The sequence below is a fragment of the Pseudonaja textilis genome, chromosome 2, assembly GCF_049901715.1.
Source record: "Pseudonaja textilis isolate UNSWEBS1 chromosome 2, rPseTex1.2, whole genome shotgun sequence".
NCBI classification, from domain to species: domain Eukaryota; kingdom Metazoa; phylum Chordata; class Lepidosauria; order Squamata; family Elapidae; genus Pseudonaja; species Pseudonaja textilis.
Window position 1 is genome coordinate 55,622,401 of NC_141991.1, and position 15,585 is coordinate 55,637,985.

General features: G+C 39.2%; 2 protein-coding genes across 5 annotated transcripts in view; both read right to left on the reverse strand.

The window, feature by feature from the left end:
• The window catches only part of ATG7 (autophagy related 7), a 100,665-nt gene extending 87,232 nt beyond the window's left edge, over positions 1 to 13,433 (reverse strand). Inside the window, exons 1-8 of one of the 3 annotated variants that reach the window (XM_026724386.2) lie at positions 13,088 to 13,433; positions 11,978 to 12,032; positions 10,323 to 10,440; positions 8,924 to 9,001; positions 7,196 to 7,312; positions 3,103 to 3,252; positions 2,101 to 2,189; positions 519 to 640 (exon numbers count right to left, since the gene is read on the reverse strand). In XM_026724386.2, coding sequence (XP_026580171.1) covers positions 519 to 640; positions 2,101 to 2,189; positions 3,103 to 3,252; positions 7,196 to 7,312; positions 8,924 to 9,001; positions 10,323 to 10,440; positions 11,978 to 12,032; positions 13,088 to 13,271 — 913 coding nt within the window. In that variant the 5' untranslated portion in view covers positions 13,272 to 13,433. Of the gene's footprint in view, positions 1 to 518; positions 641 to 2,100; positions 2,190 to 3,102; positions 3,253 to 7,195; positions 7,313 to 8,923; positions 9,002 to 10,322; positions 10,441 to 11,977; positions 12,033 to 12,662 lie in introns of all 3 variants that reach the window. The other 2 variants (XM_026724394.2, XM_087923941.1) reach the window with 2 other exon arrangements.
• The window catches only part of CNBP (CCHC-type zinc finger nucleic acid binding protein), a 549,700-nt gene that overhangs the window by 416,226 nt on the left and 117,889 nt on the right, over positions 1 to 15,585 (reverse strand). The gene's annotated exons all lie outside the window — the stretch shown is intronic.

Here is a 15,585-nt window from a genome sequence, read left to right on the forward strand (position 1 = left end):
TTGAATTTTGAATGTAATAATTAGCATAACAATTATCTTGGTCATAAAAAAGATTATATATTGACAACATAAGTACAAGTTAATTGTATTCTTGAAGCATAATGAGTTAACTGATGAGTTCAGATGGAAGTGAATAAACAGCACATTGCCATTTTTGGACAACATAGCATAACAAAAGACGTAGCTATGAAATCAAACAGAATTATGAATTTGAAGTTAGAAATGTTTTAGTAATTAAACACATTGTCAGTTGTTGCATTACTGATTGAGACTCAACGCTGGAAATAATAGAAGCACAGGCAACTGGCAGGAACAGAGAAAACTCAAAATTGGCGTAAGATGAAATGGATCTTTTCTAAAGATCTTTTACTAACTAAGACTGAAGCAGGCGTCTATTTACAGAAATAGAAACACTTTTATTTCTTCTCTCTTTGGGAATTATCAAATAGCCCCGCCTACCACGCTCCACAAAGAGCAACAAAATCCATCAAAAACACTTATCTTTCAAGAAGGGTTACCTGAACTGCTTGTCAGCTGTGGAAGCTTTACTTCAAAAAGAATGCTGTGGGAAATGTCTCTGGCTCCCTGCATGGTCCTGTCTCGGAAGCAGAGCACTTCAACAGACTGAAGAAGGCCTCCCCTGTCAGGAGTGAAAATTCTGTAAAAGTAGCGGCTCCAGGAAAATTACGGGCAATTCTCTTAATGCGATATCAGAACAACTCTCCAAAAGGATGTTGTTTCAATAGTCACACAACTCAACAATTTCAAACTCATTTGCTAGCTCAAAAGTTATTCAGTGTACCTGAGGAAAACAAATACAGGTAGTCCTTGACCCACAACAGTTTGTTTAAGTGAATGTTCCAAGTTACAATGGCACTGAAAAAGTGTGACTTATGACTGTTTTTCACACTTACGCCCACTGCAGCATCCCTACAGACACTCGATCAAAATTCAGATGCTTGGCAACTGATTCATATTTATGACAGTTGCAGTGTCCTGGGGTTATGGGATCCCCTTTTGTGACCTTCTGACAAGCAAAGTCAAAGGGGAACGCAGAATCACTTTATAACCACGATAACAACTTAACAACTGTAGTGATTCGCTTAACAAAAGTTGCAAAAAAGGTCATAAAATGGGGCAAAACTCACTTAACTAATTCCTCTCTTAGCAAAATAAATTTTGGGCTCAATTGTGGTCATGAGTCAAGGAATACCTGTACTAGACAACAAAGGTTTTGCTTCCTGCACACTTTTGGGTGTATTTTACAGACTTTTGGCTGCTGATCATGAAAATAACATGTAATATAGAAATTTCCTGTTTTTACATAATATGTACCCTTCAGTACTTGTTGGCTATGCTGCACTCACAAAAGAAAAATATGGAAACATGGAACTGTTGATGAAGCAGATCCAATACACCAAACACACCTGAAATATCTGTGGAGATCTAAAAGTAGTGGCTCTACTGCTTGGATATACCAAGTACGGTTATTAAAAAGAAATGGCCACTCTGAAGAATTTCTATCCTGAAGAAGTTTCTGGATAGAAAAGCACTTGAGACACTTGTTGACCCAACAAAGATATTTTTGCTCCATTTCACATAAACCTCAGACTAACATTTTTTTTTTTTGTAAAAGCAGTGACCAAGGAAAGTGAAGGTTTTTTGAACTAGGAATTGTGTAGAGAGGATTGTGTAGTTCAGTATTGGCTCTTGTTTACAGAAAACACACTGGCCTCAGAGGTTTGGACAGTCACTACTCTAAGGTACTTTGAAAACAACAAACCAAATATTTTTTTCCCAAAGGACATTTAATACTTGGCTTACACAAATGCCACTTTTTGTGCACCAGTTTTTTAAAAATCATTTCAAATCGTTATTATTATTTATATGATTTTAATGCATATTTCTGGACTTTGCTGTTTCCCACCCAGAGTCCTTTAGGATTGGGGTAAGCTATAATGTTTATACTGTAACAGACACTGTCTAATCCTATACTGAAAAATAAGCTCTACCAAATTTAGCGCGATAAACTTCACAGTGCATGTTTAGGATTGCAACCATGGAAAAACCATGTTCCAAGCTTCACCTAATAATAAATACCATCTGTGTGCTGCAAGGATCAACATATTTCTCAGTGGCCATCCTGGATATTGGGTGAAATTACAGGGGTCATAAACACCAAATATCACCTACAAGGAAAAAAAAATCATAATAGGATTATTATATGTTAACACTGATAGAGTTCAAAAGTTGCTAATTTTATATGTGTATAGATAAACTGGACTAGAGAATTAATCTGCAGAAGACCCAAATTAAGTGAATAGAACAATTGCTTCACATATTACACAGGAATCACATCATACATTCCCAAGCAAGCAAATTAACCCTAGCAAAAAATCCAGAGAATGATCCAAATTCCGTTTTTTTAAATTTGTAATTAATTTCCATTTGTGAAACAGACCTGAGGAAATACTAAGTGAATAGTCATATAATCCATTCATGCTTTTCTGCACTGCCTAAAACTCTTCCAATCACCTTCAGGCAATACATTTGTGATTAGAAAACTAAAACCCAATAAATCCCAGGTATCCACACTTGACTTTCTCTTTGGCTAACGAAAGTGGCAAGATTGCATATATACACAGAATATTTGTCCCTTCACCCATAAAGCAAAACGGAAAAGCTGCTCCAACATTCAAAGCAGCAGCTCCTTTATCTGTTTCATCTTCTTAACTTGAATTATTTTAAAATTCCACGCCTCAGGTCTGCTCACTTTTCATTTCAAAGTTGTCAGGGGGTAAAATAGTTTTACCCTTAAGTCAGAATTAAGCTTAAAACCCCAGAACAATAAATTCAGAATCCAGAGAAGTCTTTTATTTTCAAAATCATAATTTCTTACAGGGTCCTTTTTCAGATATCCACCAAATTCTATTCTCTTTCCTCTATTCCAACATTAAGAATTGAATGCTCTAAAATTTATGGGAATGTTAATTTCAGTGCTTTGTATTTTGCTCATCTCTCTCTCTCTCTCTCTCTCTCTCTCTCTCTCTCTCTCTATATATATATATATATATATATATATATATATATATATATATTTACCTTCTCCCGTTGATCAGAAAAAAAGTCATCCCAGTTCCTAAGTAAGGATACATGGACTGAATCTTCATGGCATTTAATTAAAAAATAAGGCAGGGCTGTAAGACCTTCTTTCTGGCAAAGTTGATCATATGAATTCTGGAGGGCTTCAGTCTAAAAAAAGACAGAGACAATCAACTCAGTTTTCTTTATAGTGAAATATTCCTGCATTTGTCCACTTATAGAACTCCAAGAGGCTAAAAATCAATTTAACCTACTAGTAATAATTTTAAAAAGAAGTTAACTGAAAAAATGGCAACAAATAAGCAAAAAAATGCAAAGGAAATAACATTCATTGCAGTTCAGAATAAAAAAAACCAAAAGCCAACACAAAGTATTTTTAAAAATCATTAAGATGAAAGTGATTGGATGGCAAGAAGCAGTTGGCTACTTCAAGACCACCATCTCCCCTGGTGGGTTTATTAATATCAGTATCAGAGCTGATATTGGCCTTAAACAGGAAACAGCCTTAAAGCTACAGAATAAGTTAAGGCAGGGGTGTCCAACCTTTCACCTTCCCTGGGCCACATTAGAAGATGAAAATTTGATTTGGGCCGCACATAAAATAAAATAACAGTAACAATACCTGATCATCCAAAAAAACCATAGAAAACATAGTTAACATATTAAATTTATTTGGAAATGAAGTTAGTGAGATGTTTTTATTATTAATTATTTATTAAAAATTATTTATTTTTTATCACAGTTTTTTTTTCACTGTTTTTTTATCATGGTTTATTTTCCGGCCAAATTTTGCGGGGGTGGGGGGAGAAAGCTCGCCCGCCTCGCGCCTACCTCTCCTTCTGCAAATGGCCCGGCTGGATGAGGCAGGACTGGAAGGCAGAAGCAGCAGCAGCGGTGGGGGCAGAAGCAGCAATGGTGGCGGGGGCAGAAGCGGAGGCGGCGGGGGCAGAAACGGCAGCGACGGCAGGGGCAGAAGTGGCAGCGGGGCCAGAAGCGGCGGGGGCAGAAGCGGCGGCGATGGCGGTGGTGGCAACAGCAGGAGGTGGCACTCTGACGGCGCCTGCTTTTTCTGTTGCTCCTTGGCCTGGGGCTCGCCTCGCCCTGCCTCGCGCCTGCTTCTCCTCCTCCTCCTCACTGGCTCTGGCACAAAGGTTGGGGTGGGCACTGGGCCGCATTACAAGGTGACCTGGGCCGCATGCGGCCCTTGGGCCGCAGGTTGGACAAGCCTGAGTTAAGGCAAATGAAGCAGCATTGCAGAGGCTCACAACATTCATTCTTTCAGATGTTGCCAAAGTTCAGCTCCTAGGAGATCATCTGAATCTTCCAATATGCCAAACCTAATTAGCAAACTGTAGTAATATTTTGCATATTAAATCCCATTTAGGAGATGATTTCCAGTACTGTGATGACTAAAGAGAGTGGCCTTGATGGACAGAGTGCAGACCCACTGCCAAAGCAACAATCAGATAAACAATGCTTAAGAGCAGGCGAAGAAAGTGGGTAAGGAAAACACCTCAGGCACTTCCCCTCCTCTTAATTCTCATGAAAATAAATAATGGAAGCAAGGGAACCATATTCACATTTGCAAAATTGGTTACTACTAATAGAAGTATCTTTAGGTCTGAATTGTGTCTGTTTCTCATTTGGGTCTATCTTATTCATCTAATAAGTACTGAGAATAGTGAACAGAGTTTAACTATTCAGACTATCTAGAAGCAGATACAATCAAAAACCTTGTGAGCTGCTCATATGGATCTATGGGTGCTCCAATTTTAGAAAAGCCCTTGGAAGTAACAGGCCCACCTCCATTTATCCAATGTAGTTCCCAGCATTTAGTTATAGGACAAGAGGGAGGCCATTTTCCTCATATCCATCTCTATTACTCTGAAGGGAAGAAGGCCATACCTTTGTAGTCAAGGAGAGCTCCAATTCTGGAGCCCATGATGTGAATCATATAGCCTGAAGCTGAGGGTGAACCCAATAAACAGAATTCACAGCATTCACTAATACCAGAAGCAGAGCAAGGCAATAAAATAAAAATTTAAAAAAATGTATGCAGAAAGATTTTTTTTTTCAAAACAGGCTAAAAGATTTAATGCCATCTCATTTCCCTTATGCCAACCACCTATGCTCTTGCCAACTCCTGTTCAATTTGTATCAAACACAAGCTGCATTTGCAGCCCAGGATGAATGACATTACTGAATTTTGGAAGATTTTAACATTTATTTTATTTAAGATTGAGATGTGATGCCATCCACTACTATCCTTACCCTTTAAAGAATCCGAAACCCTTGAAAAATGGCAACCAGGTTTTTTTAAGGGGGAGCGGGGAATTTAAGAATGAGAAAATAACTCTTTCTTCTAGAGCCCCCTCCCCACAAAAAATGGATGAGAAAAAAAATCAGCCCTGCCTTGTGTAGTGAGGTCAAGCAAGCAACTAGCCTTTTGTGGCACTTAAGATTGGGTGACCAATCTGCAATCCCAACTATTAATTATCAATTCTATTATTTAATTTATATTACCCCAGATTTTGAACTACCACCTTAAATCAGTTACTTCTTATAGCATTAAGTAACATTAACCTTTTTTAAGAAAATAAATTCTACAGAACCACTGTATTACATGTGCGTTATAAAATCCTCACAAATGGTCAAATGGCTGCAGGTTTACAAGTCTTGTGAGAGAAAATCCTATTTTCACACTGGAAATGATTTTGTAGTTAGGATTCAATAAAAAAAGAACTGTCCCATGCGTACAGGCTTCTCCTTCTCCATGTCGGCAGTTCTTGAGATACCACATAATGCACAGTGGGTGCCAACACCAAAAACAGGGGAAAGGAAGAAGTCTTCTTTACAGCTCAAGAGTTTGGCAATCACTCAAACCTAGCCTATGTCCAGCTTGTTGCTGTTGTTGTCAGTCACAAAGTCGTGTCCAACCCATCACAACCCCATGGACAACGTTCCTCCAGGCCTTCCTGTCCTCTACCATCTTCTGGAGTCCATTTAAGCTCACAGCGACTGCTTCAGTGACTCCATCCAGCCACCTCATTCTATTGTCCCTTCTTCTATTGCCCTCAATTTTTCCCATCATTAGGCTCTTCTCCAGTGAGTCTTTCCTTCTCATTAAGTGGCCAAAGTTTCATCTTCAGGATCAGACCTTCTAAAGAGCAGTCAGGGTCAATCTCCTCTAGGACTGACTGGTTTGATCGCCTTGCAGTCCAAGAGACTCGCAGGAGTCTTCTCCAGCACCATAGTTTGAAGGCCTCATTCTTTGGCGCTCAGCCTTCCTTATGGTCCAACTTTCTATGTACAGCTACTGTTTTCTAATTTTATGTAATTGTAGATACTATCACATTTATAGCTTAGACACAGATTATTCCTTTTGGCTTTTACTCACACCTGGTCAGGTTCTTTAAGAAATTAATATTTTAATTTTATCTCAAATTTTATTTACCAATATCTTGAGGTAGATATCGGGTCGAGTCTGTTACTCCCAATTCAAGGAGACTTTGATCAGATAACAGTGACATTCTGAGCTATTAAGAATTTTGCAAATTTCAACGGTACTGAGTTTAGGGACAGAAACCCATTTTATACCTTTACACCCTACCTTTATGAGCAACAGAGCAAAAACAGAGAACACGAAAAACAAATAGCAATAAAAATCTCACAAGACATTGTGATAAAAAAAAAAAAAAAGATTATGTTTACAATCCCCAATGGGGACAAAGACCACAATTTCTGTTAAACATTTCTTCCAGGAAAAAAACAACCAGAAATAACAGTTCACTGAAGTGGAAGAAAAGTGTTTGCATAGCAAATTTTGTTAGGATACAGCCTCGTAATGGAGATACCTCTCCTGAAAAAGCCTTTTCTGAGTTACCATTCTCCAACCCTGTCAGTCACTGAGATAATGAAGAGTTTCGAAAAGTGACTCCCCATTTCATCCAGACAGAAGTGGATATAAAAATCCATAAAACACTATTTACTATGTTTGTGCTTAGTAAAGATGTAATGATTTTTTGTTTTGTTCTGTGTTATGAAAAGTACTGTGTGTGCTAGGCTACTATATCTGTGTGATGTTTTTAATTACCTGAGCTGGAGAGAACTTTGTATTCAGAGGCACTGGCTGTTTAACCAAAGGGATACCTTCTGGGACATACAGTGCAGGATAACAAAACCAGTAATAGAAACGGTATCTCTTTAGATCCTAAGGGAGAAATTATATAAATACTTTAGAGTTGGTATTAACCTGGAAAGAGTAATTTGACCGAATTCTTACACTTCAAGTAAAAGGAAAATAGACTTCTTTCAGCATCAGAAGTGACTCCCAGTTTCTTAACCATCATCCCAAATGAGTCCAAATACTTCAATATAATCTCAAGAGATCGGTTCAAACTTATGGAGTTCTCAGCCTTGCGAATCTTCTCCACCATCTCTTTAAAATGTTCACATGGCTTGTCAGACGGCCATGAGAACATTCTTCGATCATTTATCACATACCTTTAATCTTCAGAATGGCATGTCTTGTTAGTATACGACCTATCTCATACACATTTTTTCTTACGCATACTCTCTCCCTTACTCCTCATTTACAAAATACTATCAGACAATAGTGTGAGAAATGGTATACAATAGTCCTCATTTACCCACCATTCAGTAAGCAACTGTCCAAAGTTACAACAGTGCTGAAAACATACTTTTACAGCCCATTTATGACTTTCATAGCATCTATTAGTCATGTGATCGCTATTATGATCAGTACACAGTGTCCCGTACCACAGTGGCCCCCAACCTTTTTTGTGCCGCGGCCCGGTACCGGCATCACAAAATCATCCACGGCCTGGTACCAGCATCAGCACGCATGGCAAGGCAAGCCGAGCGACCGGCCAGTCAGCCGTCCCCTGCTTCTCCCTGCCACCTTCAACTCCTCCTTTGTACCTGTGTTGATGGGCTTCGGGACGGCTTTCGGACGGTCGCTCGGCTCACCTTGCCATGCGTGCTGAAAGAATCCTTGCGCCTTAGTTTTGTTTGAAGCCGCCCCCCCCCCTCGATGAAACTAAGGCGCGAGGATTCTTTCAGCACCCAAACGCCGCTTTCTACCTGGAAAAGCTCACCGGAAGTACTTTTTCATCAAAACAAGATGGCGGCGCCCAGCAAACCAGCGGCCTGGTAGAAATTGTTCCACGGACCGGTACCAGTCTGGGGACCGGTGGTTGGGGACCCCTGCCGTACCAGACCTGTTGGGGGGGGGCATTATTTCTCCTCTCCCTTTCCAGAGCAGAGATTGGAGAAAAAGAGATTTCAAGAGAATAGGTTGTTTTCTCTTCTATACATTGAAAGCAATGTGATAATATTGAGAAAAGAAGAGACTGCCTAGAAAAATCACTTGCTTTTTTCTGTCCCTCACTCTTGCAGAGATTGGAAAGAATGGGATTTCAAGAAAATAACCTGTTTGCCTAACTGTGGTATGATCATATGGCTTCTGATGTGTACAAGACAGAAAATAAGCACTCAAATAATCCAAAGGACAGAGAAGTGACAAGGAGGCAAACAAAAGTCAAAGATGTGAAACTGATTAATCCTGTTTATTTCCAGGTGGAAAGCACAGTCCTAGTCATGAGATTTTCCACTTAGAAGGTGTTTCACTCAGTGTTGCTTATCCCAATTAGGGTTGTTAAACAAAAACAAATGTAAATTTTCCAACAGATTGGACTTTGTAGATGTACACACTCCATTAACTGGGATACAATCATAACTATATTAGTGTTGTTTATAACTATGGAGCATTTGGTGTCTTTTTTTGTACAATTTAACTTACCGCAAATGTTAAAAGAAGAAATTTGTTCAATAAAACAGGATTTTTAATGGCATTCCCCGATGTTATTGCATCCCATATCTATGGGGAGAGAAAAAAAATAGAATCATCCAGGATACTAGTGAATAAATTCACATCTGTTGAACAAAATATATTATATATTTTATGGATTTATTGTAACAAAATTTAATTTGGCTTAATCTTCATTGTAAACTAGTGTGCAAGTATAATTATAAAATGGCAAATAATTAATAAACACAAAGATTCCACTGATTTCACTATTATCAAATCACTAAATAATTCACTGATTTATACAACAATTTCTGTAAAGGAAGACAAGATCAACAACAAACATATTTTGTAGACAGAAGGCCCCCAGATTAAACTTTACTCTGAACACTTGGAAAGCTTCCTGGGAAACAACAAATAAATGACTGGTCTTATTTATAGTCCTCTACAACACAACGATGTACATTTGAATATCATATTTTAAAATTGCTGCCTTCTATTTTTTAAGTAGTTTCAAATATTTATGCACATCTAGTCAATGCTACAGCTGAGAAGCCATAAAACTGAGATTACTCTAATGAGTTAATGAAAACTCTAATGAACTGATGATATTTTGGATATGAGCACTTCAAAATTCAAAGCTCAGTCTAGGAGCCTTGTCTCAAATAAACATCTATAGCATTCTGTCTTCTATGACATATTACTGAAGTGCCAGCCATAATCAGCAAAACTAAGGTTGATGTCTGTTGGGTTCTATACTTCGACTGGATCTAAAAGGCTACAGCCCTCATCCATTACTAATTAGTTTTGCTTTTTTGTTTTTAAAAAAACCTTAAGGAATATGACAAACAAGTAAGTTAAGCCAAAATGGAGATTTGTGATTTTGAGATTTTTCATCTTGTCCTCCTCCCCTTACTTGACTATTCATTTACAAAAATTGTAATTGTTCAGTTTCTCCATTTCTCAAACAGTGTAATATGGAATGATAAAGTTCCACAAGGAATTAGGGGAAGGGGTTCATCCATGCACAATTTTTCATTTGAGCTTTACTTCTCAATTGGGGGTTTCAGAATTGTTTTTTTTTTAGCTTACAAATTCTGCAGACTGAAAAAAAAAAGTGCAATAAACCCTGGAACACTGTTTGATCTGTAGTAAGATAGGACCTTCCAAATAATATATTAGACAATTTTATGCTGAAATATAAGCGCTCCATTTTTGAAATAAGTGAGATCGAAGTCTGAAATACAATGCATATGAATTTGGGGGCTATATTTGATGCAATTCAGTAGAATTGTATTGTTCATAAAACAATACGTTATTCACAATGTTTGGCCCATGCATTGTTTCTCATCCATGCTTCAGGTTTGGGGAACTCATTCCCATTTTACCTCACCTCAGTTGCTGCTTGTTCAAGGAGCAGCTTTTTATCACAGGATTTGAAGGATTCCAATGTATTGGTGTTATACAGCATTCCAATAGCAGGGCAACAATGTGCTGGTGTTGGGCCATTCCTGGAGGGAAAAGAAACAATCTTAAAATGTATATGGCATTTACCATAGTCTTAACAAATCAAAATCATTGGTAGTTAGCACATACTTTACTAACAATTTAAAAGTAAGAATGAAATGAAAAAAATGATATTTTAGACAGTAATGTAGGTCAGCCCATGTATACTGTGTCATCTCAACATCAGTTTCATCGGTTGTATTGTGCCTTTGCGTGGACCTCGGCTACAAAAGAAAAGATGACAAACATCCGAGTAATGGAAAGTGTAAAAAGGAAGCCAATTAGGACCCTGAACAGAGGAACATGCATAGTCTTGACGTTTAATTATCTGTTTCGTAGAACCATTACTTCACCCTAAGCAGGAAAACAGGCCCGTGAGTCTTTTGCAAATAAACAGCAAATATTTTATCTGTCAATGGTGCTTAGCCTCTAAAACTCTACATTTGCTGTAAGAAGAAAGCACAGGTTCATACAATCCTGCTTACCTGACACTGGAATGACCATGTTATGCTAAAAGTTACAACATCTTGTAACAGAAATATTGTTCTACAAATTCCGTATTTACTCCTTTATTCTGTTTACCAAATCTTAATCTCTCCTTCACTTAAGTTTTCTATTTTTCCTATATTTCTGTTATTCATTTAAGTACCCTGTTCTTCAGTAAGTGGCAGCACCTGTATGCAAAAGCTAAGCAGAGTTGGGCCTAGCTGGATTAAGAGAACTATGGAATCCCAGGGCTTTGGAAGGATTGAGTAGTTGAAAGACATCTGGAAGAAGACAATGGCCAACATCCCATGCTCCTGCCAAAAAAACTCTGATGAATTGTTTCAATCTAGCCCAAGTCAAGCTTTCATATGGTTCATATTTTTCCTTCTGGATCTGTCCCATTTTTCAACCACGAGACTTTTTAACTTTCAATCTTCAGGCTTCTTTTGAGGATTGCTCCTTCATACTCTTTTTTCCTAGTTCTTGGAAGTCTCCAGGTTCCTTAGTGTTATCAAACTGGCCTTTGGAAGCAATTGTACACTACTGATTTATTCCCCAAATAGTTAAAATGTTCAGAGACCTGATCCCCACCACAAGATCCAAAACAAATTGTTATAAGCTATTCATGAGCTGCTGTATAGTGAAGTAAAAGCTTCCTTTAGAAACATTGCATGTTCAATGTCTCATTAACTGGCATCACTCCAAACACAGTCCTACCTAATATATCTGCACCATTGACAGTTCTTGTATCTGACTCTGATAGAAATAACCATCACAATTATTATGCCAAGTAAAAACCTTATTTGTCCAGAATAGTAAGTGAAGACTGCTGGTGATTCTTGGTTCATTTAAACAAAGCTCAATGTGTGTATTGTGCTTATTCATTTCTACCTCCTCATTAGCATAAAGTAGACATTTGTGCTGGCATCCTGAAGCACTGCCCTTAGAGTCATGATTCTAATATACGAATCTTGGTTTATAGCCTAATGATTACAATGCGAAGAATCAGCTTTTGCATCCTAATAACTATTTTAAGATAAAGAATTTATTACTTACATATCAAAAGCACTAAATTCAAGGGTTAAACGTGCTGGCATTCCAGGAGGATCCCCTAGCAGAGGGAGGAAAAAATAAACAAACAGGTTATTAAAATAGTGACAATTATACAATCCAAAACATCTCTATAAAATATAATATTCTGTGAAGACAGATTTATGATGATCTGTCATATTCTTGGTCGATGACTGAATAGGCCAGATGTTCTTTCCTCTTGTGGTAGTTTCATAACTGTTTTTCCATTTCATAACAGGAAGCATTGTACAAAGGACAATGTGAGAAAAATGTCCCTCTTATTCTGTTTTCACAAAGAACTTTTCCTCCATTTATACACACGTCAAAACACAGCCACATAACAGAGAAGTTGGGAAGTCTTTTGTCTTAACTCCTTTTTGGGGATGGGGGAAGCATAATATTTTAGTTTTTGGCATCCTTCTATGAAGGGACAAGAGCAAATTTTAGAAAGAAAATTTGCCTTCACCATTAACTTTCTTCTTGAGCAATCTAGCTCTTCAGCTTGGAGAACCGATTGTGACACAGTGTCTCATATGACCTACTTCATAATATTCATGCTGCAACACTTAACTTATACTTAACTAGCCTTGGAAGGTAGTGTTCCTAGAGGTACCCACTAACTGAATCATACATGTTTAAGTAAAGTACTTGGGAGTGTTGAAACAGGTACCTTTTTACTAGTTCTCTATGTTCTTTAACCTTTAGCCTTTTATGTGAATGATAGCCTTTCAGACTGTCATGGGAACAGGGTTCCAGCTACAACTGGCCAGTGGCAATCTTCTCATCCCCGACCAGTAGTACCCACTCAACTGAAGGTCGAACGAGTAGATCTTTAAGCAAAAACAGAAGCTGCTAGGCAGGGATATCCCCGGCCAATATTCAGTATAGTGGACATGGATGCGGTTTAAAAAAAAAAAATCCAGCCAGGCTTGTTTATTCAGATATCAAGTCCCTTGGAGTTCACGGGGAATTGGGACGGACGGGCCAGCGGTAGGCTGAACCTAACCTGAACTCTCCCCAGTTCACACAAGCAGGACGCGTCTCTCGAACGACAAGACCCCTCTAAGAAGGAAAACTGTTTTACGGTCTACTTGCCATTATAGTAATAGCCTCTGATCGGTTTCGGAGACTCGTCCAGTTTGTATTCATTGAGTTTTTTCTGAGTGAGCTCATGCCAGAAACCTGCGTCCAGCGCGCTACTGAAGGGAACAAACTGCAGATTGGGACGCCCACCCTCCGCGGGGTGTCGCGATTCACCACTGCCGCTGCTGGCCATCATTTATCATCGGGAGCTACCAGCTGAAAGCCAGGGCCAAGCTGCCTCCGAGTGAGTTTTCCCGGAAACCGCCGGTTATCCCTCCCCAACTCCGCCCGGGAAGGGGAAGTATCCCGAGAAACGCGCCTCGGCTCCAGTGGCAAAAAGCCCTTGGCATGGGGCAGGAAGGGGAGGAGCAGGCGGAGGAGGCAGCACGCAGCGGCGCAGCAGAATCAGGAGGACGCGGGGCGGAGCTTCCCGCTCGGGGACGCCAGGAAAGATGCTCTGCCTCCGAAGGGGGCGGGTGAAAAATCAGAGAGGCGTGGCCGGGACGGTTATAAACAGAGAGGGCGTGGCCAGGGATTGAGCTTAGCGTGGATCATAGCTCGGGAAAGGATGAACTCTCAGTTCGTGGACTTTGGGTTTCTTCCCTTTAAGTAGCAGAATCAGAACAACATCAGAATGGAATAGAGCTGGAAGGGACCTTGGAGGTCTTCTAGTCCAGCCCCCTGCTCAAGCAGGAGACCCTTTTCTATTTTATTTTTTATTTTATTTATTTTGTCAAGCGATTATAAGATAACAGGTATAAGTATAAACATAGTTATGAATACATGAAAGGGATACATATAAGAAAAATAAAAAGAAACAGGACAGGGACGGTAGGCACATTGGTGTGCTCATGCACGCCTCCTACAGACCTCTTAGGAAAGGGGTGAGGTCAATAGTAGAAAGTCCAAGGTTAAAGTTTTGGGGTTTGGGGAAGAAACCACAGAGTCAGGTAGAATATTCCAGACATTGACCACTCTGTTGCTGAAGTCGTATTTCCTGCAATCAAGTTTGGTGCGATTAACCTTGAGTTTGTATCTATTGTGTGCTCTTGTATTGTTATGGTTGAAGCTGAAGTATTCATTGACAGGTAGGACATTGCAATGTATGATTTTATATACTATACTTAGATCGGACCGAAGGCGGCCGAGTTCTACGTTTTCTAGGTCTAGAATTTCGAGTCTGGTGGCATAAGGTATTCTGCAAGAGTAGAGGAGTGGAGGACTCTTCTTGTGAAATACTTCTGGACTTTTTCAACTGAATTAATATCAGATACGTAATGCGGGTTCCAGACTGATGAGCTGTATTCAAGTATTGGTCTAGCAAATGTTTTGTATGCTCTAGTTAGTAGTGTGATATTTATGTATACTATTCTGGACAAATGCTTGTCCAATCTCTTCTTAATTGTCAATCTGTTCTCCAGTGATGCAGGACCCACAACATCTGAAGAAGGCAAGCTGTTCCACTGGTTAATTGTCCCCACTGTTAGGAAATAATCGAGCTTTGTGACTCCAAGAAGCCTGCGATTTCATATCACAAAGGCCTGTATAATTAGCAGAGGAAGACTGGCATAAGTGGCAAAGGCTTTTAATTTCAAAACACAAATGCTGGCTTAATTTACAGAGAAATTTGATTCATTCTGGAGACATTGGGTTGCATAGACTCATACGGTTTTGCTCCGCAAGTGTTTGCTTGCCTCACAGATATTCGAGATATCCTAGCTCAGGGACTGATTTAAGTGGCAGCGTCTGGAAAATTCACATTGTAATATGAATTCAGCGCTCAAGAGGCTTGTAATCTCCACCACAAACACATAGTGGCAGCGATTTCTTAGTTTGACATATGGTGGCATTGCTTCAATTCAATGGCAAAACAGATGTATAACACTATTGCAAAAATGAAACAATGAAGTGCTGCTTTTGTTTTGATTTTGAAATGGTTGAGAAAAATGGAAATACATCACCTTTTTTTAGACTGATGGATATGGAACAACCGAAAAATGGGATTAATGACTGTACTGTACTAATAGACTCAAGGAGCTTGTCTTCTGTGCCTAGTTGGATGGAGAAGAAATAACTGCTGTCTGGATTTAAGTCCATTCTTCAATTCGGCAACAGCCAGTTCTTTGCCCAGCAGTTGTTTATCACAGACCCCAAATGATAGATTCCTCTGCCTTTAAACACCCCCCCCCCACACACACACACACACTTTGTACTGGGAAAGCAAGATCCAATTGCTTTCCTTTCTGTAGATTAGTCATTGAGGATATGTGGTTTTCATGATTTTGCATCAGCCCTCTCTGTTGCTGTTCCAATGGGGGAAAAATACATAGTTTTCCTTTCTTTCAATCATTTAGACAAGAAGTGAAAACTGGCAATGCTTGTCAAGTGCGCCTTTTTTAAAAAAAAAAAGCAACCTCAGAATTTCAGCAAAATGGGAAATGGGAGCAAGGAGCCCAGTGGTCACTAGTCCTATTTGACAACCTGTACATGCAGGTAGAAACTGAATTAAT